This window comes from Oncorhynchus keta, chromosome 19 (assembly GCF_023373465.1).
Source record: "Oncorhynchus keta strain PuntledgeMale-10-30-2019 chromosome 19, Oket_V2, whole genome shotgun sequence".
In the NCBI taxonomy this organism is placed as follows: Eukaryota; Metazoa; Chordata; class Actinopteri; order Salmoniformes; family Salmonidae; genus Oncorhynchus; species Oncorhynchus keta.
In genome coordinates, this window is record NC_068439.1 from 55,863,637 (window position 1) to 55,891,537 (window position 27,901).

General features: G+C 44.0%; 1 protein-coding gene and 1 pseudogene across 3 annotated transcripts in view; one reads left to right on the forward strand and one right to left on the reverse strand.

Moving 5' to 3' along the window:
• The window catches only part of LOC118397857 (neurexin-3b-like), a 547,522-nt gene that overhangs the window by 351,670 nt on the left and 167,951 nt on the right, over positions 1–27,901 (reverse strand). For 2 of the 3 annotated variants that reach the window (XM_052470833.1, XM_052470832.1), the window contains exons 5-7: positions 24,856–25,157; positions 22,781–22,825; positions 21,117–21,278 (exon numbers count right to left, since the gene is read on the reverse strand). In XM_052470833.1, the coding sequence (XP_052326793.1) occupies positions 21,117–21,278; positions 22,781–22,825; positions 24,856–25,157 (509 nt within the window). The remainder of the gene's footprint in view (positions 1–21,116; positions 21,279–22,780; positions 22,826–24,855; positions 25,158–27,901) is intronic. The other variant, XM_052470831.1, reaches the window with a different exon arrangement.
• LOC118378833 (zona pellucida sperm-binding protein 3-like) lies at positions 12,525–18,390 on the forward strand (annotated as a pseudogene).

Genomic DNA, 27,901 nt, shown 5'->3' on the forward strand with positions numbered 1-27,901 from the left:
CAAGATCCTTGGATTACTTGCAAAGCACTGGTGCTCTAAGACTGTGCCTGGTCCCAAGTGGCACCCTGTTCCCTACATAGTGCACTACTTTTGACCATGAGAGCCCTATGGGCATGGTTCAAAAGTAGTGCAGTACGTAGGCATTTACAATAGGTGCCATTTGGGACACAGGCTGATTCCCCAGGGATATCAATGCCCCTGTATATACCACCATCTATTTATTCATGCATAACCCACCCCAGCGTTTAATACACACTGTGGGGAGAACGTCGCACCAGCAGTACAGTCAAATACAACACAAATGACAGAAAAAGAGAGAGGCAGAATTGTCAATTAAAATCCATTCAGGCGGAAAATTGAAGGTTCTCTTTTTTTTCTCTGCTAAGGAAGAATAAGTCTCTCTCTTTCTCTCTCTCTCTCTCTCCTATCTCCTTCCCTCTCTCTCTCCCATCTCCTTCCCTCTGTCTCTCTCTCTCCTATCTCCTTCCACCTGTCTCTCTCTCTCTCCCAGCTCCTTCCCTCTGTCTCCCTCTCTCTCCTATCTCCTTCCCTCAGTCTCTCTCTCTCCAATCTCCTTCCCTCTGTCTCTCTCTCTCTCTCTCTCAATCTCCTTCCCTCTGTCTCTCTCTCTCCCATCTCCTTCCCTATCTCTCTCTCTCCTCTATCTCCTTCCCTCTGTCTCTCTCTCTCCCATCTCCTTCCCTCTCTCTCCTATCTCCTTCCTTCCCTCTCTCTCTCTCTCTCTCTCTCTCTCTCTCCTATCTCCTTCCTTACCTCTCTATTTCTCTCGTCTCCTTCTCTCTCTCTCTCTCTCTCTCTCTCTCTCTCTCTCTCTCTCTCTCTCTCTCCCTCTCTCACACAGTCTCTTCCTCCCTCTCCTCTCTCCTTCCTTCCTTCCTTCCTTCCTTCCTTCCTTCCTTCCTTCCTTCCTTCCTTCCTTCCTTCCTTCCTTCCTTCCTTCCTTCCTTCCTTCCTTCCTTCCTTCCTTCCTTCCTTCCTTCCTTCCTTCCTTCCTTCCTTTCTTCCTTTCTTCCTTCCTTCCTTCCTTCCTTCCTTCCTTCCTTCCTTCCTTCCTTCCTTCCTTCCTTCCTATCCCTCTCTCTCTTTATCTCTGTCTCTCTCTCTCTCTCCTTCCCTCTAGCTCACTCTGGTTCTGGTATATAGGGCAGTGTGTGCATGGCAAACAGTAGTAGTAATATTTGAGAACACAGCTGTCAGCAAACAGATTCTGCAGCTCCAGGATTACAGATAATCCTGGAAGATTTGACAGTAGAACAACACAGGGGCCCAGAGACTGGAAGGGAGGGAGGGAGGTAGATAGATAGAAAGATAGAGGGGGGTAGATAGTGAGAGAGAGAGAGAGAGAGAGAGAGAGAGAGAGAGAGAGAGAGAGAGAGAGAGAGAGAGAGAGAGAGAGAGAGAGAAGCAACAAAGAATTAGAGGCAGAGAGAGAGAGATATAATTAGATAAGAAAGAAATTGGGAAAAGGGGGAGAGAGAGGGGAGAGGAGAAAAAGAGGGAGGGAAAGAGGAGAGGATTAGTGTCCATGTACACTAGGCCACTGTATGTCACTAGGGAGAAGTTGGACAAGGTGGTGTTTGTGTAAAACAACATCTGTAACCAACACTGAACACAGTCTACTAGGGGTAATTCCACGGGAACAGATATACGCTGAGACTCACTCTAAAATGTATGCCAACAAAAACCATTGAATTCATACAATTCTATGCACAATGGCTGACTTCTCTGAATCATTTTCACAGTAAATAAAACATAAACATTTACTGGAAAAACTGTTTTGTAACAGAATTACGGTAAAATCTCCCACAGTTTTATTCTGTTACCAGACTTTTTATCTGCACAGTTCGTCCTGTAAATGTGTTTTTGTAAAATGTTCAGTGGAAATTGTTTAAAGAGGTCATTGTACATATGGTTTGTTTAACATTGAAATCAATGGTTTTTGTTTGGTATATACTACCGGTCAAAAGTTTGGACACATCTACTCATTCAAGGGTTTTTCTTTATTTTTACTATTTTCTACATTGTAGAATAATAGTGAAGACATCAAAACTATGAAATAACACATATGGAATCATGTAGTAACCATAAAAAGCATAACTTCCTTTCATGGGCAACGATGCACCAGTCCAGCTAGTTAACATTAGCCTTCTACATCTAGGCTACATGTTGAACTTCCATCCTCTCAGGCCAGGGGCACAACAACGTATGACTTTATGGTTGGATCACAATCGTCGTTATAATCCTTAGCCAGTGCAGAGAATTAAGTAAAACCACAAGTCTAAATCCCGATCTCCATCCATGGCTAATTTAGGAAAGGGTTGATTTTAGCTAGCTAGCTAGCCACCAGAGGACAATGACACAACGAGATGCAACAATTCAAGTTTTTTCTGTCAGTGAGGTTTGGCATCAAGTGTCATGTGATCGGTGTGAAGCCAAATCCAAATTCACTCAGTTTAGCTCAATACGGATTGGCTATTATAATTTTTTTATTTTTTATTAACAAGGGAGGCGAAATGCTCACTGGCTTCCCTTACATTCAATGCTATGGGCGGCAACAATGTCATACTCTTTAGGACCAGACAGCATCAGATAGCTAGGATACACATATTGAGACAGAGGGGAGCTGTTTCTTTCACTCGGATGTGTTCTCCAGTGAGATACATTCATCATCTTGCGAATTGAAGGACATTTATGAAACACAGATACATTATTTTGTTTATTTTTTCTTCTTGGTACAAAAACATTTTGGGAGGGGGGGGAATCCTGGCTTCCCTGGGCCAACCATGAATACATGGCGCTGACCATCCGGCTTAGTTTGACAGTGAGAAGTGGCCTTTAACACCACCATTCCTTTCCCCGTTATTCAAGGACACACTAATCCAACACAATCAACCCTTCTGTACGACAATAATAAGGGCGGATAGATACATCTGGTTATGACTGGCTGGACGCTCCATTCTGCTCTGCTGGTCAATAACCTAATGGAAATGCTGTTAGAAAAGAGAGATTGGCCTCCCCGCACCCCTCATCTCTCCTCTAGCTGCCTTTGTTATGATCTCAGCTTTATTATGCTATCCATAGGCCATCCCTGCTGTCCCCTAGCCACACGGGCCATTCACAATGCAACCACAGCCTTTAACGTGTCTGATGCTCCATCCCTGCTCCTCCATCTCTCATCCTTCTCCAGCTCTCCTCCTCCTCCTTTGCCCCCTTTTCCTCCTCTCTCCATCTTCCTCCTCTCTCCTCGTCCTTGTCTCCCTCTCCCTCCTCCTCCAGTTCTCTTCTCTCCTCCTCCTCCATTTCCCCCCTTCTCTCTCCATCTCTCTCCTCGACCTCTCCGATTACATTTCCTCCTCCTCTCTCCACCTCTCTCCTCCACCTCCCTGAGATGACATATTGATCAGTGTCGGGAGCAGATACACACAGACTAATCTACTATAGATCAGTGCAAGTCCTCTCTGCCCCTTCTTTCCCTGTTCACACCGGCTGCCTGTCTCTTTGTCTGCCTGCCTCTCTCACTCCATCTCTCCCTTCCTCCCTCGGTGGCTGCCTCTATCTCTCTCCCCCTCCCTCCTGTCCTCTTTTACTCTCTACCTGCCTGCCTCTATCTCTCTCCCCCTCCCTCCTGTCCTCTTTTACTCTCTACCTGCCTGCCTGCCTCTATCTCTCTCCCCCTCCCTCCTGTCCTCTTTTACTCTCTACTTGCCTGCCTGCCTCTCTCTCTACTTGCCTCCCTGCCTTCCTCTGCCTGCCACACTGCTTCCCTCTTTTACATACCTCCCTCCCTCTCTCCTTCCGATGATTTTGACTGGAGGGAGGAATAAAGACACAGGCCAGTCCCCACAGCTACATTTAAAGAAGTAAACACACACACCACTGTGTTTAAGATAGCTAGAGGACTCAATCCCATCTCTCCAGAGAGCGGTGAGAGTAATGAAAACAAAACAAAGCTAGATCGATGGTACAATGAGCCTGTGTGTAAATATGATTTGAAATTGGATGACAGCAGGGATTAGGGATTTGAAAGGAGGTGTATGATCCAGATAAAATGTGATATAATAAGTATTATTGGAAATCATTATTCTTATTCCTGGGTGGGGGTGATGAAATTGATTGTCGTTGTGTGGGTGAATAGGGGTGTCATTAAGATGAATTTCTGAGGTTATTGTAACAATAGCTCATCTAGGTGGAGGCTGTAGGGATTTCACAGCGTTACATTACAGTAAGATATACTGGCTTTAGAAAAGCAAAGGCCACATGGTCTTAGGCCTGTTTCCCGACCCCAGATTCATCCCAGTTCCCCACACAAAGACAGGGCACAAAGCTATGTATGTATTATGGGTGTGCGGGGCTAGCTTTACAGAGAGACAGAGGTCACATACGTGTGTGTCTCTCTATGTCAAAGCTTGCTGGGTATACCCTCAGTGGTCAGAGGTCAGAGGGCAGAGGAGCATCCTATGAAGCCTTTAGCTGTGTCTGTGCCTCTGACAAAATACACTGTAGGATTTGTGCTGTGTGTGATTCATGTTACAAAACAGAAATGAGCAGAGATGAAAAAAAGCTTTGGTGAAAATAAAACATGGTGATGCTGCCTTTTAGGATGACGAGGGCAGTATGTTCATCCGAAATGCCAAATGTTGGTCTCTCCCTCCCTCTCCCTCCCTCTCCCTAATACCTTCCATCCCTCCATCCCTGAATCTCTTTCACTTCCTCCTTCCACAAACTGGGTGACAGTATAGCAGGCTCAAGAGAGTTGAGCTGCAATACAAGATGCTTCCTTTGAGCACTAGCCTGCCTGTCTTGGCGCTGGTGCCCTGTGGATGCCAGGAGGCATGGCCTCCACCGCTACCGCCTCTGATCACTGGCTTACATCACGTGACTGCTGGCCCACATGGCTGAGCACAAGGGGGGTGGAGGCATGACGCTATCGTCCCTATGCCTAGGGGGGTGGAGGAGTGCAGAGGAAGTAGAGAAGAGAGGAGGACAATACCGTAGCATCCTCTTTTATTCCCAGGCAGCGAGAGAGGGAGGGCGGAAAGGGGGGAGAAAGGGATGGCAGAAGGGAGGGTGGGATTCAATGCTATCGATCAGCTCTTTCTCTGTGGAGCGGTGGAGCTTAGCTGTACTCTGTCGGTTTACTCTTCAAAGAAAAAAGAGAGAGAGAGAGAGAGAGAGAGAGAGAGAGAGAGAGAGAGAGAGAGAGAGAGAGAGAGAGAGAGAGAGAGAGAGAGAGAGAGAGTGAGAGAGAGAGAGAGAGAGAGAGAGAGAGAGAGAGAGTGAGCGTGTGAGAGAGAGAGAGAGAGAGAGAGAGAGAGAGAGAGAGAGAGAGAGAGAGAGAGAGAGAGAGAGTGAGAGAGAGAGAGAGAGAGAGAGAGAGAGAGAGAGAGGAGAGGGGGAGAGAGAGACTGACAGAGAGAGAGAGAGAGTGAGCGTGTGAGAGAGAGAGAGAGAGAGAGAGAGAGAGAGAGAGAGAGAGAGAGAGAGAGAGAGAAGCTGGGCAGGGATGAGTCTAACCCCCCCTTCTCTTGACCCACTCTATTCCTCCTTAATCCTCTGTTACAGCTCTGGCCTGACATTAGAAAAGCAGTGGAAGAGAAAGACACTGATGAAGCGTGATCCAACCATCAAGCCAGTGGGCCCAAATTAACTGAATCATCGCTCATCAGCAGGAGAGGGAGGGAGGAAGGGAGGAGGGCTGGACAGACAGACAGACAGACAGACAGCGAGGAAGAAGGAGGCAATTAAAGCAATATGGAGAGAGAGAGAGAGACTAGAATGAGAGAGAGAGACGAGAGAGAGAGAGAGAGAGAGAGAGAGAGAGAGAGAGAGAGAGAGAGAGAGAGAGAATGGCATTGTGTAATCAAGCAGAGCCAAGGCAGGGTGGTCATGGTTGTAAGGGTCGTACCCTGCAGTCAGTCAAGCCAGGGTTGGCATGCAGTAGAATGCGCCATGATGTCCTGCGTCCCAAATGGCACTCTATTCCCTATACAGTGCTCTACTTTTGACCAGAGCCCCATGGGCCCTGGTCAAAAGTAGTGCACTAAATATGAAATAGGGTAGCATTTGGGACATAACCTATGACTCCCCACGCCCCCAGTCACATGGTGATTCATTATAATGCTGTAGAGGTAATCACTCTGTAAACAGATTAAGGGGCGGACTGGGACCAGGAATTGACCCTGGCATTTCTAACACACCAGATCTTTTTTTTCCTTAATGCCCCCAAACCGGCCCATTTTTTCCCTTGAGAACCCCATTATTAGCCAGATAATTATAATTTTGCGCAAAAACTGAAGTTAGACAGGCTCACTGGGCAAAAAATGAACCAGCCCATCTGGCATTTATCCGAAACGCTAGATGGCCAGTCCGCCCCGGGGTCTTATGAGGAACAGGGTCTTAGGCCTATTTTCCCGACCCCAGATTAATCACAGCCCCCTCAGTCATTCTCAATGGATACTCATGTTTTTGTGAATCTTATCAGCAGTCTGTGGCATAGACCTACCCTCAGAAAGTCAAGAATGGAAAGGCTTTGGTTAAGTTCCTCCCTGACTACATTGCAGACGCATGCCAAGTCTGACAACTCCTGGATACGTATTTAACATATCAGCTAACCACATATGATATAGCGATCTGATGTACAACTGAATGCATTCAACTGAAATGTGTCTTCCGCATTTAACCCAAACCCTCTGAATCAGAGAGGTGCGGACATAATTGACATCCACGTCGACGGTGCCCGGGGAACAGTGGGTTAACTGCCTTGCTCAGGGGCAGAACTACAGAAGTTTACCTTGTCAGATCGGGGACCTTTCGATTACTGTCCCAACGCTCTAACAACGGGTGTGTGCGCAGGGGTGTAGGGTGATTGGTGGAGGTGCTTTTGCGTCCAATTCCTCAGAAGTTACACTAAAGTTCTAGAACACCTACTCATTCATGGTTGTTCCTCATTTTGACTATTTTCTACATTGCAGAATAATAGTGAAGACATCAAAACTTTGAAATAACACATATGGACTCATGTAGTAAACCCCCAAAAAGTGTTAAACAAATCAAAACATATTTTATATTTGAGATTCTTCAAATAGCCACCTTGATGACAGCTCTGCACACTCTTTGAATGTTCAAAATCATAGTGTTAGCACACTTTAAAAGCCTCCAAGGATAAGTTGTTCAAAACAAGTCATTTTTGGCTAGCCACAGCAGTCAACACAGCAGCCAGCAGTAGTTGTTTAGCTTTCTGACACACCTGTTCTTAGGTATTGTTGTTCTGTTCCGTGACCTAAGACCAGGTTTACTCATTAGTCAGATTCCGTTGCAAAATATTTTGTCTGTTGCAAATGTAAAATGGCTCTCAGAATGTAAAACCCCTCTCATGATCTCACTTCTCTCTATGGAACCCTCAAATGGAGGATAATTATATGGTCTACTCACACAAGTTGGTGTTCTCACCAGTTCCAGATTATACAGTGCATTCAGAAAGTATTCAGACCCCTTGACTTTTTCCACATTTTGTTATGTTACAGCCTTATTCTAAAATGGATTCAATCGTTTTTTTTCTCATCAATCTACAAACAATACCTCATAATGAGAAAGAAAAAACATCTCTGCAGATTCTCTCAAGCTCTGTCAGGTTGGATGGGGAGCGTCGATGCACAGCTTTTTTCAGATCTCTCCAGAGATGTTCGATTGGGTTCAAGTCCGGGCTCTGGCAGAGCCACTCAAGGACAACAAGAGACTTGTCCCGAAGCCACCCATGCATTGTCTTGGCTGTGTGCTTAGGGTCGTTGTCCTGTTGGAAGGTGAACCTTCACCCCAGTATGAGATCCTGAGAGCTCTCAAGCAGGTTTTCATCAAGGATCTCTTTTCTTGCTCTTTTTCATCTTTCCCTCGATCCTGACTAGTCTCCCAGTCCCTGCCTGGGATGCTGCCACCACCACGCTTCACCGTAGGGATGGTGCCTGGTTTCCTCTAGATTTGAAACTTGACATTCAGGCCAAAGAGTTCCATCTTGGTTTCATCAGACCAGAGAATCTTGTTTCTCATGGTCTGAGAGTCCTTTAAGGGCCTTTTGGCAAACTCCAAGTGGGCTGTCATGTGCCTTTTACTGAGGAGTGGCTTTCGTCTGGCCACTCTACCATAAAGGCCTGATTGGTGGAGTGTTGCAGAGATGGCTGTCCTTCTAGAAGGTTCTCCCATTTCCACAGAGGAGCTCTGGAGCTCTGTCAGAGTTCAAATTGGGGTCTTGGCCACCTCCCTGACCAAGACCCTTTTCACCCATTTGCTCAGTTTTGCTGGGCGGCCAGCTCTGGGAAAGTCTTGGTGGTTCCAAATTTCTTCCATTTAAGAATGATGGAGGCCACCGTGTTCAGATCTGTACCTCGACCCAATCCTTTCTCAGAGCTCTACGGACAATTCCTTCGACCTCATGGCTTGGTTTTTGCTCTGACATGCACTGTCAACTGTGGGACCTAATATAGATAGGTGTGTGCCTTTCCAAATCATGTCCAATCAATTGAATTTACCACAGGTGGACTCCATCTCAAGGATGATCAATGGAAACAGGATGCACCTGAGCTCAATTTCGAGTCTCATAGCAAATGAACTGAATTATGCAATATTGTTATTATGCACTTTGTCATTATGCAGTATTGTCATTATGCACTTTGTCATTATGCGGTATTGTCATTATGCATTTTGTCATTATGCGGTATTGTCATTATGCACTTTGTCATTATGCGGTATTGTCATTATGCACTTTGTCATTATGCGGTATTGTCATTATGCACTTTGTCATTATGCGGTATTGTCATTATGCACTTTGTCATTATGCGGTATTGTCATTATGCACTTTGTCATTATGCGGAATTGTCATTATGCACTTTGTCATTATGCGGTATTGTCATTATGCACTTTGTCATTATGCGGTATTGTCATTATGCACTTTGTCATTATGCAGTATTGTCATTATGCACTTTGCCATTATGCGGTATTGTCATTATGCACTTTGTCATTATGCGGTATTGTCATTATGCACTTTGTCATTATGCGGTATTGTCATTATGCACTTTGCCATTATGCGGTATTGTCATTATGCACTTTGCCATTATGCGGTATTGTCATTATGCGGAATTGTCATTATGCACTTTGTCATTATGCGGTATTGTCATTATGCACTTTGTCATTATGCGGTATTGTCATTATGCACTTTGTCATTATGCAGTATTGTCATTATGCACTTTGCCATTATGCGGTATTGTCATTATGCACTTTGTCATTATGCGGTATTGTCATTATGCACTTTGTCATTATGCGGTATTGTCATTATGCACTTTGTCATTATGCGGTATTGTCATTATGCACTTTGCCATTATGCGGTATTGTCATTATGCACTTTGTCATTATGCGGTATTGTCATTATGCGGTATTGTCATTATGCACTTTGTCATTATGTGGTATTGTCATTATGCACTTTGTCATTATGCGGTATTGTCATTATGCACTTTGCCATTATGCGGTATTGTCATTATGCACTTTGCCATTATGCGGTATTGTCATTATGCACATTGTCATTATGCTGTATTGTGTGTAGCTTGATGAGGCTAATTAAAAATGTATATTTTTTAGAACAAGTCTGTAACATAACACAATTTGGAGAAAGGGAACGGTTCTGAATACTTTCCGAATGCACTGTATGTGTGTTGTTGTTGTTGTATTTAATATAAAACTCTAATTCTGAACTTTAAGCCTCTGGTCAGAATTATTCATATTTCATTATTCAAGTATTCAACACATCAGCAGCAGATTAGTCCAGAAGTTGGACCAAAGACATCCATGGACCAATCCCGTGTTGAGTTACCGATGGACAAAAGTGTGTTCCATTTTCAGACGCCCCCGTTGCTGCTTTGATCACGTCGGAGGAAATGACACATTGTAGTTACACAACTTCTTGACTTTTTGGTAGTGATGGGAAATTGAGGTTTTCTGAAGCTTTTGGGTCTTTCACCAAATTGTGGCGAAAAACGGTTCATTGCTCAACGCTTTTAACACAATGCTCATTAGGGACATCTGTTGGTCAGGAATAAACATGTTTGATGTTTGTATAGAAGTTTATTATTTTTCGCTAAATCCATCAAAACTTCGTGGCGCAATGGATAGGTCTGATTATTAATAAACTAAAGTTAGTTTGAATGTGAGGTTCGCATTTCACACCCTGCGTACTTTTTGCCCGTTTTTAAATCATTTTTTAAATGTGCATTTGTGGTATTAGTTAGGACGCTGGAGACAAAAGATGATCATAGACTACAGTCAAATTAACAAACCTTTTGAACAACAATGTGCAGACAGTGTGGTTTCACAGGAAAAAAAGTATCCTGTTGCTGTGGTATCTGATTAGTTCCTAATCCTTGCTAATGAGCTACCGTTCAGGTGGCATGTGATGAAAAGTGCATTTGTGAATCATGTCCAGTACAGGTCGGCGTTTGAAAGCAACTTGGCATCAAAGAAGCACCAGTGTGCTGATACTGACGATTGTGTCGGCACAGATGTTCTGTTTACATAGCAGGTTAGGATAGCAAGTTAGTGAATTAACGTAGAAGGTTAGGAGAACTAACGCAGCAGGTTAGGTGAATTTACCTCGACTAACCGGTACCACCTCACATTGACTCTCTACCGGTACCCCCTGTATATAGCCTCGTTATTGTCATTTTATTGTTGCTCTTATATTTTTTACTTTAGTTTATTTAGTCAATATTTTTCTTAACTCTTATTTTCTTAAAACTTCATTGTTGGTTAAGGGCTTGTAAGTGAGCATTTCATGGTTAGGTCTACCTACACCTGTTGTATTCGGCGGATGTGACAAATAACATTTCATTTTTATCTTATTTGTGTAGCGGGTTAGGTGAATGAGGTTAAGGTTAGGAAAAGGGTTAGGGTTTAAATGAATGGCAATGCGATGTCTGCAGTGGCCATACAGCATAATTTACTGCGATGCAGCCTCCGCAGACGTCAGGGTTTTCATACTTATTGAGCTTAGCGGAGCAGAGCAGAGCTGTTATGAAGGAAGATGTCAAGGAAGTGAGTTTGTGTTTATACAGGACGTACTGCCCCCACCTACCGTCAACCAATCATGTCAACGCGGAGCTATACTGTACTATACGGAGCCCTCGGCGTTGTTACAAAAGTCGATACGCGCACAGTGATGCTGTACAGAGCTTGATTTGGCCACTGCATGCCCAGTTTAAGCATAAATTGGCTTTTAGGCTTAGCTACAATGCTACTGTTGTCAAAACTGTTGTCTCAGACGCGACCACTAGACAGAGCTGTAGGTCTTCTCCATCTAGGCACAACGGTAGAAACGTAAACAAACCATCTGTGGGGACAAACATCAGGATCATAACACAGGTTGTCTTTATTGCACAGCTCAGATGTTTGTTATATCATATGGATACCATAGGGATGTGGTGAGAACACTTAGGGCTCGTTTCTCTGCCCAGTCGTTGCTGACGCCAAATCTTACAATGCCTAGATAGGTATTGAACTATCAACTAACACATCATATGTTATAGCAAACTCGTCCCCGACGGCACAGCTGCACCAGTTTCAACTGTTCTGCCTGCGGCTATAGAACCCTGACCTGTTCACCGGACGTGCTACCGTGTCCCGGACCTGCTGTTTTCGACTCTCTCTCTAACGCACCTGCTGTCTCTATCTCTGAATGATCGGCTATGAAAAAACCAACTGACATTTACTCCTGAGGTGCTGACCTGTTGCACCGTCTACAATCACTGTGATTATTATTATTTGACCCGGCTGGTCATCTATGAACTTTTGAACATCTTGGCCATGTTCTGTAATAATCTCCACCAGGTACAGCCTGAAGAGGACTGGCCACCCCTCAGAGCCTGGTTCCTCTCTAGGTTTCTTCCTAGGTTCCTGCCTTTCTAGGGAGTTTTTCCTAGCCACCGTGCTTCTACACCTGCATTGCTTGCTGTTTGGGGTTTTAGGCTGGGTTTCTGTACAGCACTTTGTGGCATCAGCTGTTGTAAAAAAAAAAGAAAAGGCTTCATAAATACATTTGATTGATTGATTGAGTCGATGACGTGGCGTGCAACCATTGGTTGATGCATGAAACGTTTGAGCTGGGGATTGCGACCTTATCCAACATAGAATGGCACAGATAACGGTTGTGTTTCCCCTGCGCAGATGCTGCATTCATCAACCAATGGTTGCGTGCCACGTCATCGGCTGTGTCATCGACTGACAGTTTGCTATAACATGTGATGTGGTTAGCTGATGCGTAAAATAACTATCAAGGCTTTGTCAAATCTGGCATGCATCAGCAAGACCCGTGCAGAGGAACCTGCCCAAGATGTGCCAATTAAAGATCATGACTAATCAGATGCAAAGCCCAATTAGGGCCTAATCCAGCCCAGGTGTGCAGCCTGGTTGGTTGTTAAAAACTACCTCAGTTTCATCAATTGTAGCATAGCAGAGGAAAATGTCCCTCTAACATACAGAGTTAAATTAGTTATTGGTGGTGAACTTCATCTCTCCTGCTTTTCCACATACTTACAGCACTGACCCATGGCAACGACAACTTCTAAGCCGAATGCCCCAAATTGGCAATCATCTGCCCTTTAAACAGCATCAAGGCCACCAACAAACCTTTTCCAGACCAGATCCAGTGAAAACTGTTGCTGTGAAATGCTTTTCAGACTACATGGAGATAGTCGTGAATGCTGATTAGTTTAAAATTGGTACGCTTATCGACATGGCTGACCTGCGCCTTAGAGTTGAACAGTACCAAGCTCAAGAGTCCTGTCGGGCTACAGTTTCAGCAGCTGGAGATGAGTACAGAATATTTGCAGCACTATCGGACTGTGGAACCAAGCATATGGTAAGCACGGTGGAATTGTTTCAATGGTTGACTTCTCGGAATTACCTTCTCTTAGTTTCTGTTTTGTGACTCCAGCTGAACGAGAACTCCTTGATCTACACAAACCACCTCATATATATATATATATATCCAATAACACCCCAGATGGGGTTATTGGTATGGATGGCGCTGTAATCCCAATTGAGTGTCACTACGAAAGGTAAGTTTAGGCTATACTGTTGTATTGTGATTTGTAGTACTGCGTCGGCCTACTGGTTTGCTTGTCTTAATTCTGTGTTTTGTTTCAGGAAGTACAGTTTGAACGGTGTCCCTCTCCAGTCGACCTGGATCCCCTTTACCGCCACAGTGTCTGCTGAGGACACCCTGCAGTTCTCCTTGATGCTCATGACAAGTGGGTGTATATAAATCCTGGGCTGCATTGGGCAGAGCCACAACTGCCCCTCTGACATGCAGAATATATAATCACTTTTAGACCTTTTTTAATTGGTAACAATTCTATCAGCAATGTTCTATGCACTTTGCCTACTAAATATGGGCCTGTTAACAATCCCCTCAATTGTATACCTTTTAACCCCTTCATAGACGCTAATTACTTTTAGTGCCTATTGACGGTAGTATCTTCTGGCCGGGTTTGTTTTAAGTGCCCCGACACTTGTTCTGGTAAGATCCTATTGGTATGTTCTCTCTGCATGGTGGTTTGGAAATGCATGTTACATCTTCTGCCGTTGTCGGAAAGATGCATCCTTAAAAATGCTCAGTTCAATTGGGGAAACCGGGGCCCTGAATGTGAACTCGACGCTTGCTGTTGGAAACATAAGGAATGTGTTCATATCAGTGAAATCCTTTTCAAAAGGTTACATTGCTCCACCTTCATATTACTACACATTATATGGCTATATTTCCATGTTACATCGCTTGTTTACGTAAAACGTACCTGTGCTAATTACCCATCTGCATCTCCAAACACCTGTAAGCGAAAGATGGATGCCACAAATGTGTTACCACTGAAAAATACTTTTGGCTGTAACTTAACATTGCAGTTGTGAAATGATTTGGATGTGATACACCATGGGGCTTTAAGTACATAGAATGATATGGCTGTCCGAGCCAATTTGCCTTAATGCATGTAAGGTCCTTGGACTACAAGGAGTCAAGTTGGGCTCATTCAGTCACTTTTTGGGATAACCTTCTGGCACTTCCTGTCCAGGTGACTGGCTTTATGAGCGGGGTTCGGGAGTCTACTTCCTGGGTGATCCCATCAACGTGGAGGTGTCTGTCAGGCTCGCTCACCACACCAGGCTCGGGGTCTTTGTTAGCAGCTGCGCGCCAACACTGGACCCAGACTGGAACTCTGTCCCCAGATACGTCTTCATTGAAAATGATGGGTAAGGGGGGTAGTAACCTAAAGAGCCTACCTAGAATGATAGTTCTCCAGCTGTCCCTATGAAAATATTTCCCCATAATGGTGGTTGGAGGCTTCTTTGTTTGGTACCAAGGAAGATGACCTAAACCCCAATATCTAGTTTTGTATTTATCTCCCCTCCAGGTGCTTGATGGATTCCCAGTTGGCCTGGCTCCAACTCCAGGTTCATGCGTAGAACCGAGGACGACAAGCTCCGCTTCCACATTGATACCTTTAGGTTCCACCAGGAGGACAGGGCGGAGGTGAGGGCAGTGTTTTAAACAGATGTTTGAGAGAACATCATGGGTACTGTAGCTGGTACATGATGCTACAGTAATATAACTTACTGCCATTGTTGGCTACTGTGATGCTGCAATTTGCTCGTCCTGTTCAGCTGTACATCACATGCCACCTCCTGTCATGGACCATGAAGAGCCTAGCAACAAGGCATGCTCCTTCATCGATGGCAGGTCTGACTTGACTTAGCTACTCTTAGCTACTGGGCTGTGACTTGTCCACTGGACTACAACAGTATTTGTTAAAATGGTGTGTTCTGGGTACATGACTAAATCTTCTTGCAGGTGGAAGTCTGCCGATGAGAATGATTTGCTATGTGGCCGTTGTCCAAGACTGAATAGCCAGAAGGGGGTCAGTCCAGCACGCCGTCCCCTCGGTGAAAGATTAGGCAGTAGCCCACCAGAACCTCGTGGCTAGCATAGCAAACCCCCAGCCTCTGGCGACCACTGGAGGAGTGGGATGAAGACTAATAAAGGTATATTTGCGATCTTAATCCCCGTTTTTTGCCACCTTATAATGGATTTGAGGGGAGGGACCTTCTGCTCCAATAGGGTTGATGGGATGCTAGTAATTGAGGAGACTGAGTGTCTTGACTGCAAATGTGTTGGTGAGGAGGTTTGACTGTCATTTTAGTGTGGGAACAGCATGCTACTTTGGGCCCAGTGATTTGTCTTCCCAACCAAACAGAAGTGTTCACTTCTATCACCACGGACAAAAGAAGTTGTCCATACACATGGCTTCCCCTCTGCTACAGACAACGCAAGGCCTGCATCACCTAGCAGTCGTTGGAAGAGTGGAATGGACTGTTTGCAATGGTATGATCTTATTCCTTATGTTGTGCACTACCTACAACCATAGTTTTGAAAACCTGCCCCTAGGCAACAGTAACTAAGGTCTGGTTTAATTGACTGACTCTTTTGAAAGTGAATTTCGGATGGGTAACTCTCAACAAGGCAGACATCCCAATTTTGCAGGGAGTAGCCTTTGTAGTAGTTTTAGTGAAGGTAGTTGATACAAACTAGCTACTTGTAGTAATTAAAAAGAACATTTGATCGCTCATCTTAGCTACTATTCTGTATTTTATTAAAGGGAAGGTAGTGACTTCCTCTATGTACAGACATGTTAAGCCAATAGAAGGCAACCGCGATGTCTAGCCTATTGCCCAGACCATGAGGTGCTGGTCAAAAGTAGTGCACTCTAAAGGGAATAGGGTGCCATTTCAGACATCTTCATTTCTATATAGGCTAGCTACAGTAGCTGTTAATTGTACTTTTTAATTCTAGGTCCTTATTTCGGCCAGTCGCAAAATCCGGGTGGTCATGGACCCAAGAAACATGGTTTCGTTAGCTCTGCAACATATGATGGCATCATCAGGCAGAAAGAACTGATTGAGCAAAGAGGTAATTACATTTCTTTATTGGTTTGCATGTATGATAATTGCATATGGGGTCTCTGCTAAATAGTGTTTTCTCAGAGCTGGAGCCCACCCTAGACCCTCAGTTGAATCCTACCCCTGAGCCCATTGGAGCAAAGATGATCAGCGATTACTCATGGTAAGGGTATGCATGGGATCATGGTACTGTAATTTAGAGGGATGGATCCTGCTCATGACACTTTGGGAAGCAGGTTAGTGTTTATTGGGATGACTCAGCTCTGCAGTGGTCACTAGCAGGCACAGCCATAATCATTAAGATGCATTTTAAACTTAACATTATCCACACTGCTAACCCTAATGCCTAACCTTAAAACACAAGCTTCATTAATTTTAACAACAGTCCATTTACTTTGCAGCTGGCACATCTAGCAGATATTGCTCAGGTCTGCTTCCAGGACAAGACTCATCCCAATAAATGTCAACCTGCACATAGCAATTCCCAGTATTACTTGTGCATATCGACCTCGGGACTTCATCTGCGGTTTTGTGGTTTCAAAAAGCACTTAGTGCCTTGCGAAAGTATTCGGCCCCCTTGAACTTTGCGACCTTTTGCCACATTTCAGGCTTCAAACATAGAGATATAAAACTGTTTTTTTTTTTTGAAGAATCAACAAGTGGGACACAATCATGAAGTGGAACGACATTTATTGGATATTTCAACTTTTTTAACAAATCAAAAACTGAAAAATTGGGCCTGCAAAATTATTCAGCCCCTTTACTTTCAGTGCAGCAAACTCTCTCCAGAAGTTCAGTGAGGATCTCTGAATGATCCAATGTTGACCTAAATGACTAATGATGATAAATACAATCCACCTGTGTAATCAAGTCTCCGTATAAATGCACCTGCACTGTGATAGTCTCAGAGGTCCGTTAAAAGCGCAGAGGGCATCATGAAGAACAAGGAACACACCAGGCAGGTCCGAAATACTGTTGTGAAGAAGTTTAAAGCCGGATTTGGATACTAAAAGATTTCCCAAGCTTTAAACATCCCAAGGAGCACTGTGCAAGCTATAATATTGAAATGGAAGGAGTATCAGACCACTGCAAATCTACCAAGACCTTGCCATCCCTCTAAACTTTCAGCTCATACAAAGAGAAGACTGATCGGAGATGCAGCCAAGAGGCCCATGATAACTCTGGATGAACTGCAGAGATCTACAGCTGAGCTGGGACACTCTGTCCATAGGACAACAATCTGACGTATATTGCACAAATCTGGCCTTTATGGAAGAGTGGCAAGAAACCATTTCTTAAAGATATCCATAAAGTGTCGTTTAAAGTTTGCCACAAGCCACCTGGGAGACACACCAAACATGTGGAAGAAGGTGCTCTGGTCAGATGAAACCAAAATTGAACTTTTTGGCAACAATGCAAAACGTTATGTTTGGCGTAAAAGTAACACAGCTCATCACCCTGAACACACCATGCCCACTGTCAAACATGGTGGTGGCAGGTTAAAATTGATGGGAAGATGGATGGAGCTAAATACAGGACCATTCTGGAAGAGAACCTGATGGAGTCTGCAAAAGACCTGAGACTGGGACGGAGATTTGTCTTCCAACAAGACAATGATCCAAAACGTAAAGCAAAATCTACAATGGAATGGTTCAAAAATAAACATATCCAGGTGTTAGAATGGCCAAGTCAAAGTCCAGACCTGAATCCAATCGAGAATCTGTGGAAAGAACTGAACTGCTGTTCACAAATGCTCTCCATCCAACCTCACTGAGCTCGAGCTGTTTTGCAAGGAGGAATGGGAAAAAATTTCAGTCTCTCGATGTGCAAAACTGAGACATACTCCAAGCGACTTACAGCTGTAATCGCAGCAAAAGGTGGCGCTAAAGTATTAACTTAAGGGGGCTGAATAATTTTGCACGCCCAATTTTTCAGTTTTTGACTTGTTAAAAAAGTTTGAAATATCCAATAAATGTCGTTCCACTTCATTGTGTCCCACTTGTTGATTCTTCACAAAAAAATACAGTTTTATATCTTTGTTTGAAGCCTGAAATGTGGCAAAAGGTCAAAGTTCAAGGGGGCCGAATACTTTCGCATGGCACTGTATGACATGTTCCCAGTCCACTACTTATTTTTATAGAACTGGAAGTTGACGTTGCTGTGGTGACCACATTTGGTCTAGCAGCACTCTAACTCACTGAGTGATGTCCTGAAGTCCCAACACAAGGTTGAGCATACAACTACCAAATGACCTCTGTACTTTCCTCACATCTGTTCCTGGTGAGGTCAACAATGCTGAACTCAACCTGTGATACCAAACACCAAGGGGACACTCAAAGGAACAAGATCAACCCAAGTGGTGACTGTCAACCTCACAAAAATAAATTAAAGCTACTTTGACTGATTTTTGTTTCTTCTGTCTTTACCTTATCCAGTACATCTAGAGTAATATGAAGTCTTGCCTTCATTTGTTAAAGTGAATGTCAGCTATAGGATCCTCTCTGTTGCTGAAGGAATTTCTAGTGTGGTGATTGAATGTAATATGGTCAACAGTTATGTACAGGTCTTTATGTGAGCACAGATTCAGTGGTAGGGCAACTCTTCAGATTCAGCCATGACTCTCTCCAGTCCTGGGTTAATATGAATTGGGTTCACAGGTCCCTGATCAATTCCTAGGGGATTTGGGCTTACATTGAAGAACGCCAGCACTATAGGGTCTTATGAACCAGTGCTGACTGGAACCAACAATCAACACCCCTTTATTTTTAACTCATTAACCAGACTGTTTTTGAACAGAAGTTAGATGGGCTAAATGGCCAGTGTTCCTGGACAGACTTACATTGCTACGAGAGGTTAGCAACCAACTGTATAATTGCGTCATCTGTGCATGACAGTTTTGGAAGAGAATCAAATGTCCCAGTGAAGTAATTACCTTCCTCCCATATATAAACATTCTAAAGAGGCCACTCATTTGAGCTATTAGTGTCCCCTTGCTCTCTGCTACATCTCATTTTAAACTTAAATGATACACCATTGAGTAACTTAGATTCCTCAAAAGCTTAGTAAAACCGTGGTACCCAATCAGAACCCCCAGATATGAGCTTGTCACTCATTTGTAAAAGTAAAACACTGTCTAGCCTCAACAGTCATTTTGATATGGCCATCCCTGTATCAATGGCTCTGTCCATGACTTTGACTGGTTACATTTTCCAAGTCCCATCCCTCAGGTGTTTACTAAATCAGTGGTGGGGTTGTTGCTGCTTTTCGAACTGCAGATTGCCCCCTTAAGGTTGGCCGGGCTCTGACTCACCGCGATGCTGGTCCTTCCCCTGCCCTTCAGCCAGCTGAACAAAGGAGACACTAATTTGGGTGATTAGTCGGCCGGTCTGGTCAGGCAGAACACCTCCCTCACACACTGCCCGTCATACTGAACTCACCTCCTGCCCAGTCAACACACACAGAGAAGTCACCTTGTCTTTCGTCTTATCGGTATGACTGAGTGTTCCAGCGCCTCCACTCATTACCAGGATGCTCCTAATATGGTCGTACCCTTTCCTTTAGCTTCCTAATGACACACAGCCACTGGTACAGCTCTAGCCACAGTCACAATTACTCCAAGGTCTCGTAGAGGGGACTCAAGGATAGTTTGTGCTTAAAAGTGACACTGTGGCTCTTGGGTTTTCTATCCAGCAAATGGGAGTTTATTATTGGGTTATGTTTCTATTGGATAAAAGTGGACTGAGGATCCTATGGCTCAGTTTCTTGACTCCCCCATGGGCTACATAGACAGAATATGCAGTATGTGTAAACTGCATCCCCGTAGTCTGCTATGTACGACCATATTAACTGATTATTAGACTGTAGTGTACATAGCTGATCCTCATTGTACTGCTGTATCATTATAGCGAGAAACTCCACGTGTTGGGTTGTCTCTACGATATGCTGAGCACTGTATACCGTACAGTCTGTTATCTGCGGATCTCTGTTAAACGGCTACATGATCAAAGTACATTCTAGTTACTGCTGTATCGGTATAGCGTTTCTAAAGAGCTACTCGTTACGTAATAGCCAAGAGAACAATGGCATTTCCAGCATTCTGAAGGTCAAACTCCACACATCGCTGTCATCAGTACACTGGACTGTTAGGCTGTACCCCAAATGACATCCTATTCCTTATTTAGTGTGCTGCTCTTGACCAGGGTCCATAGGGCTTTTGGGATGTAGCCGTAGTCTCCTTTCTGAGGAGCGAGAACAAGATCTACCCGTCTTCCAATCTGAATGAGTTTATCTGATTTTCAACTAAATGGCTTTTGCAATGGATCAATTGCCATCCTCTCTTTCAACGGTAAATAGATGTCCTTTGGGAGAGTTGGTGATAATGAGAACTGAATACTACACTTGCAGGTTTATCAAATGTCTGTATGACAATGAGAGGATGGTTTTTAAAGGAAGAGGAAAAAGGACACTGATTTTTAAACATCATTTCAGGCCCTGTGTGCAATGGACAAAGACTTCCTGATGGTCGTCACGGTGACGCGAGCATGAGTAATGGCCCGACAACTTTTGAAGAAGAAGGGATTTCATCTAAACCCCTAAAATGCCTGGGAGGTCAGAGAGTACATTTTTACATATCCAAAAAGAACAACAATAAGTTCTGTCTTATCACACCAAAATTCCCTTTCTTGGTAGTGAACATGAGGTCTGGCGCAGTCTTAAAGTATTCCACTGCTGTACTACAGTCAAGCTGAGTCTGCAAATGACATATGACAGGAACTATTTGGGGCCCATTTCCTCACACACAACTGCTGTGAATGTTGTGAATTAGATTAAGCTGAGGAATATTGAATGGCTGCCGAGCACTTCTTCCTCTGTCTGCCAACTCCGCAGCTTTCATTGATAATGCAATTTCATTTGTCATCACTGCTGCTGTTGCTTAGCGGAGGAAAAACCATGCTGATTTGACATATTTAATTCAACTGCTCTGACTAGCTAAGTGGAGGTGGATGCTTTGTGTGTGTGTGTGCGTGTGCGTGCGTGCGTGCGTGCACGCGCATCTGTACAAGCACCCTAGCATGTTTGCATTTGTGAGTGCACTCCCAGCCTGAATCTACCTCTTTCAGGCAGCCCATGAAGTTGTTGCTGACGGGAGAACCAGGTAGATCAGCCGTACTAGGACTCCCACCCACGTAGAAGAAGTCATCAGACCCCAGCATGGTGTAGTCTTCCTGGGTATACCCTGTCGTGGTGAGGATCCCATCCACGGAGATAGTCACCTGTTATAGGGGTAAAACATACCAAAGCCAAACCATTAGACTCTGAGGTCAAACGCTCTGTTCAATAGGATACATACACCTCTCTTCTTGGTCTGCTATGACTTGGTGTCTACAGATATCTGTTGCTTCTTACATTCAGTTAGGAATTCACTTGAGATCATCTGGGCTATTGGCTAGTAGCGTTGGTGCCTTGGAGCGATAGATTGGATTAGACTGCGTTTTGGGATCTTTTAATGGCTTTAGTCATAGGGGAGGGTTCACAGGACAGGTAAAGAAAATATGTCAGAGCAGAGGCATATTTTCTTTATCTTTGATGGGTTAAGAGAATGGATTCTCGTTCGGTTTGGATAGTTCAGGTTGGGGGAGGGTTAGTAAAAATGGACAAATTGCCAAGGACAACTTGCTTGTACTTGTCTTAGGTTTCAGGGTTCAATTTGTAACTATACACAGTCACTAACACACACATACTCTCTGTGTCACACACACTCACTCACTCTTATACACACACATGCATTATATAGGGAGGATTGTCACACGACTTCACGAATGTGCAAACCAAAGTTAACAAAAACACAAAGTAAGTTGGACATGTAAGGGGTATAAATTATTTGATGATGTCATACAAAGCATGATCAAGCCAATCGGGATACAGGGCTCATGCATCAATCAAGTCAAGGGGATTGGGAGGGACTAAAGTTAGCCACAACACATAGACACCACTGTCACCAGCATGCTACAAACACAACACACAGGGACGGGATGGGGGGATAGGACAGTGATAGTGAATGATAGTGGGAAAGTGAGTGAACATGTTAAAGTGTTAGTGGTTATGGGTGAGAGGGTGAAGGTCATATGATGTCACCGGTCAGGAGGTGAAAGGGCGTTGATGAGCGGTGGTGGGCATGCCATGTGCCAGACTGAGTGTGTTGGAAACAACTGTCAGAGCTCCAGCAAAGAAAGGGTCGCCATTTTGTCTCTGGGACGCCATTTTGTCTCTTTTTAGCGTTTTACAGTCTGGACTGCAGTTTGGCTGCTGCTGGTTGAAGAAGAAGTCACTCTTCTTGTTTGGTTCGTGGCAGAGCTTCTGTCAGTTCTTGGCGACAGTACTCACCAAAAATGTGGAGGTTTTTATTTGGTGGAAAAACATTTTTTTATGTATCCCTGACAAAAGATCAAAAGTCAGATCTGGTGTTTCTTTTGAGACTCGTAGAACTTCTGCGAACTTCGTAGCGATGAGGAATAAAACATATAAAAATAATAAAGTAAAAGCCGGAGTGAAAAAAAGAGGAGAGGGGGAGGGAGGGGGTGTGGGGGAGGGAGGTTGGGAGGCCAAGGACCAGGAGGATATTGAGAAGTGAAGAAAGCTGTTGGTAATACAAACCCATTTCCTCATTTTTTTGATAAGAAGTGTCTAGGATGAGACTCAAAGTATAAAAAGAAAAGAGGGGGGGGGGAGGGGGGACACACGGCAAATCCAAAAAGACAATTAGAATGATATCTACCAGACAATGTAGTTTGTTTACCATAGCGTGTCCCATGCCTGATTGCTTTCCGGAAAAGGGGGAAGAAAGGAAATCAAAAGAATAGTGAACAAAACGGTTGTTAATAAGGAATGGGAAAACAAAATAAAAACCAATGATGTAGGATGATAGTTAGTACATTAGTTAGTTGTTAGTTAGATAACGGTTAGTTAGTAAGTAAATAAAATGACTTAGTAGTTCATGAATGGTAAGTGTTAGTCTAACAAAGTTTGTCTTCCCAAAGAGAGGGAGAAAAAGGGAAAGAAAGATTGACAGAGAGGAAGTAGAGACAGGTAGAGAGGAGGAAAAGAGGACGCTAAGCTCAGCCTCTGGTCTCACTGGTAGCTAGTGGGCTACATCCTTTAAAAACCTGGTACCTGTTAATGGCAGGAAATTAACACTTGACTTACTTGTCCACCTCTCTTCACCTCCATGCAAGGCTCCATTCTACTGGCTGAGGAAACTCCCTGCTCACTCCCTCTCCACACCACAAACAGGTCTCAGCTACTGTTTCTCTAACAGTGCTTTCACTCTTACAGTACAAGTATACACTGAGTGTACAAAACATTAAGAACACCTTCCTAATATTGAGTTGCACCCCTTTTTTTCCCCTCAGAACAGACTCAATTCATCTGGGCATGGACTCTACAAAGGGTCTACACTAATTGAAGTGGATTTAACAAGTGACATCAATAAGGGATCATAGCTTTCACCTGGATTCACCTTGTCAGTCTATGTCATCTAAAGAGCAGGTGTTCCTCATGTTTTCTACACTCAATGTATCTTCCTGTAGTATATATTTAATACAGCCCAACTTTTTAAAGTTGAGTTGTACTTACTTCTTGTCCACCTCTCTTCACTTCCATTCAAGGCTCCATTCAACAGGCTGGAGTCCCAACTCCCTCTCCCTCTCCCAACTCCCTCTCCCTCTCCCTCTCCCTCTCCCTCTCCCAATCCACAACCAGCTACCGATTCTCTCACTGTTTCTGCTCTAGTGTGTACAGTTACCTGTACATATCCAGTGTAAGAACAATACATTCCCTGCTTCTTAAAGCTTAGTTAAGTAGTAATACTTGTATTAAGGTACAGTATCTGATAACAGTATTAGTGTACCCCCCTTATGAACATAGGTATTGTAAACAAGATAAGCTGAGGAGCAACATAACAAATTGACAATAGAGATTCCATCAGTGGCCATGTGAACATATATTTATGCCATTTGAGGAAGATGCTCCACTGATCTGAAACCTATTTCCAATTTGACATCTGTAGGCTAATGTCAGTCACACGAAGTCCCTGCATTCGTACTGAGTCGGATGTCTTCCACTCTGCCTTGTCGCTTCTGTATTTTTACAGAGGAGTAGAATATCCGACAGAGTGGTTTGTAAAGGAAAGACCGTTTCTGAAGGCAACGAGATACGGACCCAGCCTCTGATTGAAGGGTCCGCTTAGTGCAGAATAAGAGCAGAGAAGTATCAGATAAAGTTACAATGACAGAAATAGGGAAGTCTTCAAGTTTGTACATGAAGATAAGGAAGTGACAGAAACACAGAGCCACGGTGTCCGCTCAACCACTAAGCTATCAATCACCATGTCACCTGGGCTTCTTTCATTCACATAGTCACTGGCTGCTATGAAGGCAAATAGAGGGGAAACGCAATCTAACTGCACTGATGATAACTCAATACTGCACTAAGTCAGAATGTCTCTCTCGTAGTATGGAACAACACAACATTGTTGACAACTATCTGAATTTGATTATTAGGGCACTTGGAAAAGGTGCTATAAAGATAAATAAACCTCATTCAATTCAAACAGAGGAAAAACTCTAATCCTCCAACGTCTAACCGAAACGATTACTCAATATTTCAAATTCATAATAGAAGTGTGATTACCGATGCAAGATCCGTAACGACTATCAACTATGTTCAGCAGTTGGATTACTTGGAAAAGCATTCATGCACAAATAAAGCCAAGACACTGCTACCATTCAATTGATCTATTGCTACTGATCATTATCAGTCTTGAACCTACGTCACCTCAGTCTCCATGGTTACCTGTCTGAGGTTGCGTGTGACCTTGATGTCGTGCCAGCCGTTGTCGTTGAACTTCCCGTTGACGGGCTCCACGATGGCCTCGAAGGCGCCCGAGCCCAGGTTGATGACCAGGCTCACCGCTCCGTCCTTTAGGGCCAGGTTGACGTAGTCAGCCGACTTCCCCGTGTGGAGTAAGAGACCGTTCCTCTGCCACGTCTTGAAGGACAATGTGATCTCATCGCTGGAGGACTGGATGGGGTTCTGGGACAGGTCGTAGCAGAAGTACTCCGAACCACGGAACGTCGCCACGTTCTCTTCTCTCGCTGGAGGTAGAAAAGAAACAGGATAGAAGTTTGTTTTACATGTTAAGCTCTTATCCAAAACATCGAGAAGTGTAGAGTCTACGTCATTAACAGGGAAACATGTACTATATGTCCCGAGTGGGAATCAAACGCACAACCCACAAGGAGACTATTGATGGACTCCATTCACATATCAGTGACACAAACAGGAAGCCCACTGTATAATCTATAATATTTGACCGTTAAAGCATAACTATGATCCCTTCCTACACTGTAAGTATTGAATCATGTTAGAGGAAAAAAACAAAATCACAACTTAATGACCTAGAAAAACACGAGAAGTTAGGCTATGACATCACCTCCCATGAGAAGACAGGACAGATCAATCTAATCCAGTCGCCACAGTAATATATCTATGAGTCACCATATCAGCTATCCCATAATGTTCTCCTCATACTGGGACGCACGCATCATAAAAACCCAATACATGTGTCCCTCAGTCGAGGTCTCCATGCTAGCAGACTGCTTATGAGATCACAATGGTAACTGGCTACCTGCTAATGGTAGACATAAATCACGGCAGTCTGTTATATGGTTTAAAATCATTCCGCTGAAAGGAAGTATCTTCCTGTATGGGGCTTGTTGCAAAAAAAGATGTAGTAATTTGAGACAAGTAAAGAGGCAGAGAGGTGCAGAGAGGGAAGGATGGAGACAGAGAGGGAGAGAAGGACAGGAAGAGAGAGAGGAGTCTCTCTGTATACGGTGCATTCGGAAAGTATTCAGACTCCTTGACCTTTTCCACATTTTGTTACGTTACAGCCTTATTCTAAAATAGATGCAATTGTTGTTTTCCGTCAGCAATCTACACACAATACCCCATAATGACAAAGCGAAAACAGATTTTTAGAATTTTTTGCAAATACCTCATTTACACAAATATTCAGACCCTTTGCTATGAGACTCCAAATTGAGCTCAAGTGAATCCTGTTTCAATTGATCATAACTTGATTGGAGTCCACCTGTGGTAAATTCAATTGATTGGACATGCTTTGGAAAGACAAACACCTGTATATATAAGGTCCCACAGTTGACAGTGCATGTCAGAGCAAAAACCAAGCCATGAGGTCTAAGGAATTGTCCGTAGAGCTCAAGACGGGATTGTGTCAAGGCACAGATCTGGGGAAGGATACCAAAACATTTCTGCTGTATTGAAGGTCCCCAAGAACACAGTGACCTCCATCATTCTTAAATGGAAGAAGTTTGGAACCACCAAGACTCTTCCTAGAGCTGGCCCCTGGTCAAACTGAGCAATCGGGGGAGAAAGGCATTGGTCAGGAAGGTAACCACGAACCTAAATGTCACTGTGACAGAGCTCCAACGTTTGTCTGCGGGGATAGGAGAAACTTCCAGAAGGACAACCATCTCTGCAGCACTCCACCAATCAGGCCTTTATGGAACAGTGGTCAGATGGAAGCCACTCCTCAGTAAAAGGCACATTGCAGCCCGCTTGGAGTTTTCCAAAAGGCACCTAAAGGCCATGAGAAACAAGATTATCTGGTCTAATGAAACCAAGATTGAACTATTTGTTCTGAATGCCACGTGTCACGTCTGGACGAAACCTAACACCCTCATGCTGTGGGTATGTTTTTCAGTGGCAGGGACCGGGAGACTAGTTAGGATCAAGGGAAAGATGAACGGAGCAAAGTACAGAGAGATCCTTGATGAAAACCTGCTCCAGAGCGCTCAGGACCTCACACTGAGACAAAGGTTCACCATTCAATAGGACAGCGATCCTAAGCACACAGTCAAGACAATGCAGGAGTGGCTTCGTGACGAGTCTCTGAATGTCCTTGAGTGGCCCAGCCAGAGCCTGGACTTGAACTCGATCGAACATCTCTGGAGAGACCTGAAAATATCTGTGCAGCGATGCTTCCCATCCAACCTGACAGAGCTTGAGAGGATCTGCAGAGAAGAAAGGGAGAAACTCCCCAATTCAGGTGTTCCAAGCTGATAGCGTCACACTCAAGAAGACTCGAGGCTGTAATTGCTGCCAAAAGTGCTTCAACAAAGTACTGAGTAAAGGGTCTGAAAACTTATATAGATGTGATATTTATTTTTTTGTTATAGATACATTTGCAAAAATGTCGAATACCCTTTTTTTGATTTGTCATTATGGGGTATTGTGTGTAGATTGAGGGGAAAAACGATGTAATCCATTTCAGAATCAGGCTGTGACGTAACAAAATGTGGAAAAAGTCAAGGGGTCTGAATACTTTCCGAATGCACTGTAAATACAAGTAGTACTAGTTGCGTAATACATTACAACATTTGAGCTGTTTCTGACTTTAATTGCATTTCACATTGTCATTAAGCCAATCCTGGTCTGAGGGCAGGAGAGGCGATGAAACACAGATAGAAGGAAAGAGAGACGGCAGCTAGGTTTGAGTTTGTTTTTTGGCCGGACTATATGTAAACACAAGACAGCGTATTGTGGAGCCTGGAGGGAGAGAGAAAGAGAGCGAGAGAGACAGAACGAGGAAGAAAGGCAGAGGGAAATGACAGAACGAGAGAGAGAGAAAGAGAGAGATCATGAGGGAGAAAAAGAGAGAAATGAAGAGAGAGGCAGTTGTTCTGGATGATTCAGGTCAGAGAGTAATTTCCCCCTTGGCGTAAAACACTGGGCACAGCACAGAGACAGAAACATAGACAAGATGAGAGGCTGGAGGACAACACAACTCTTCCTTCCTCTCCTCTGAAAGCCTTTT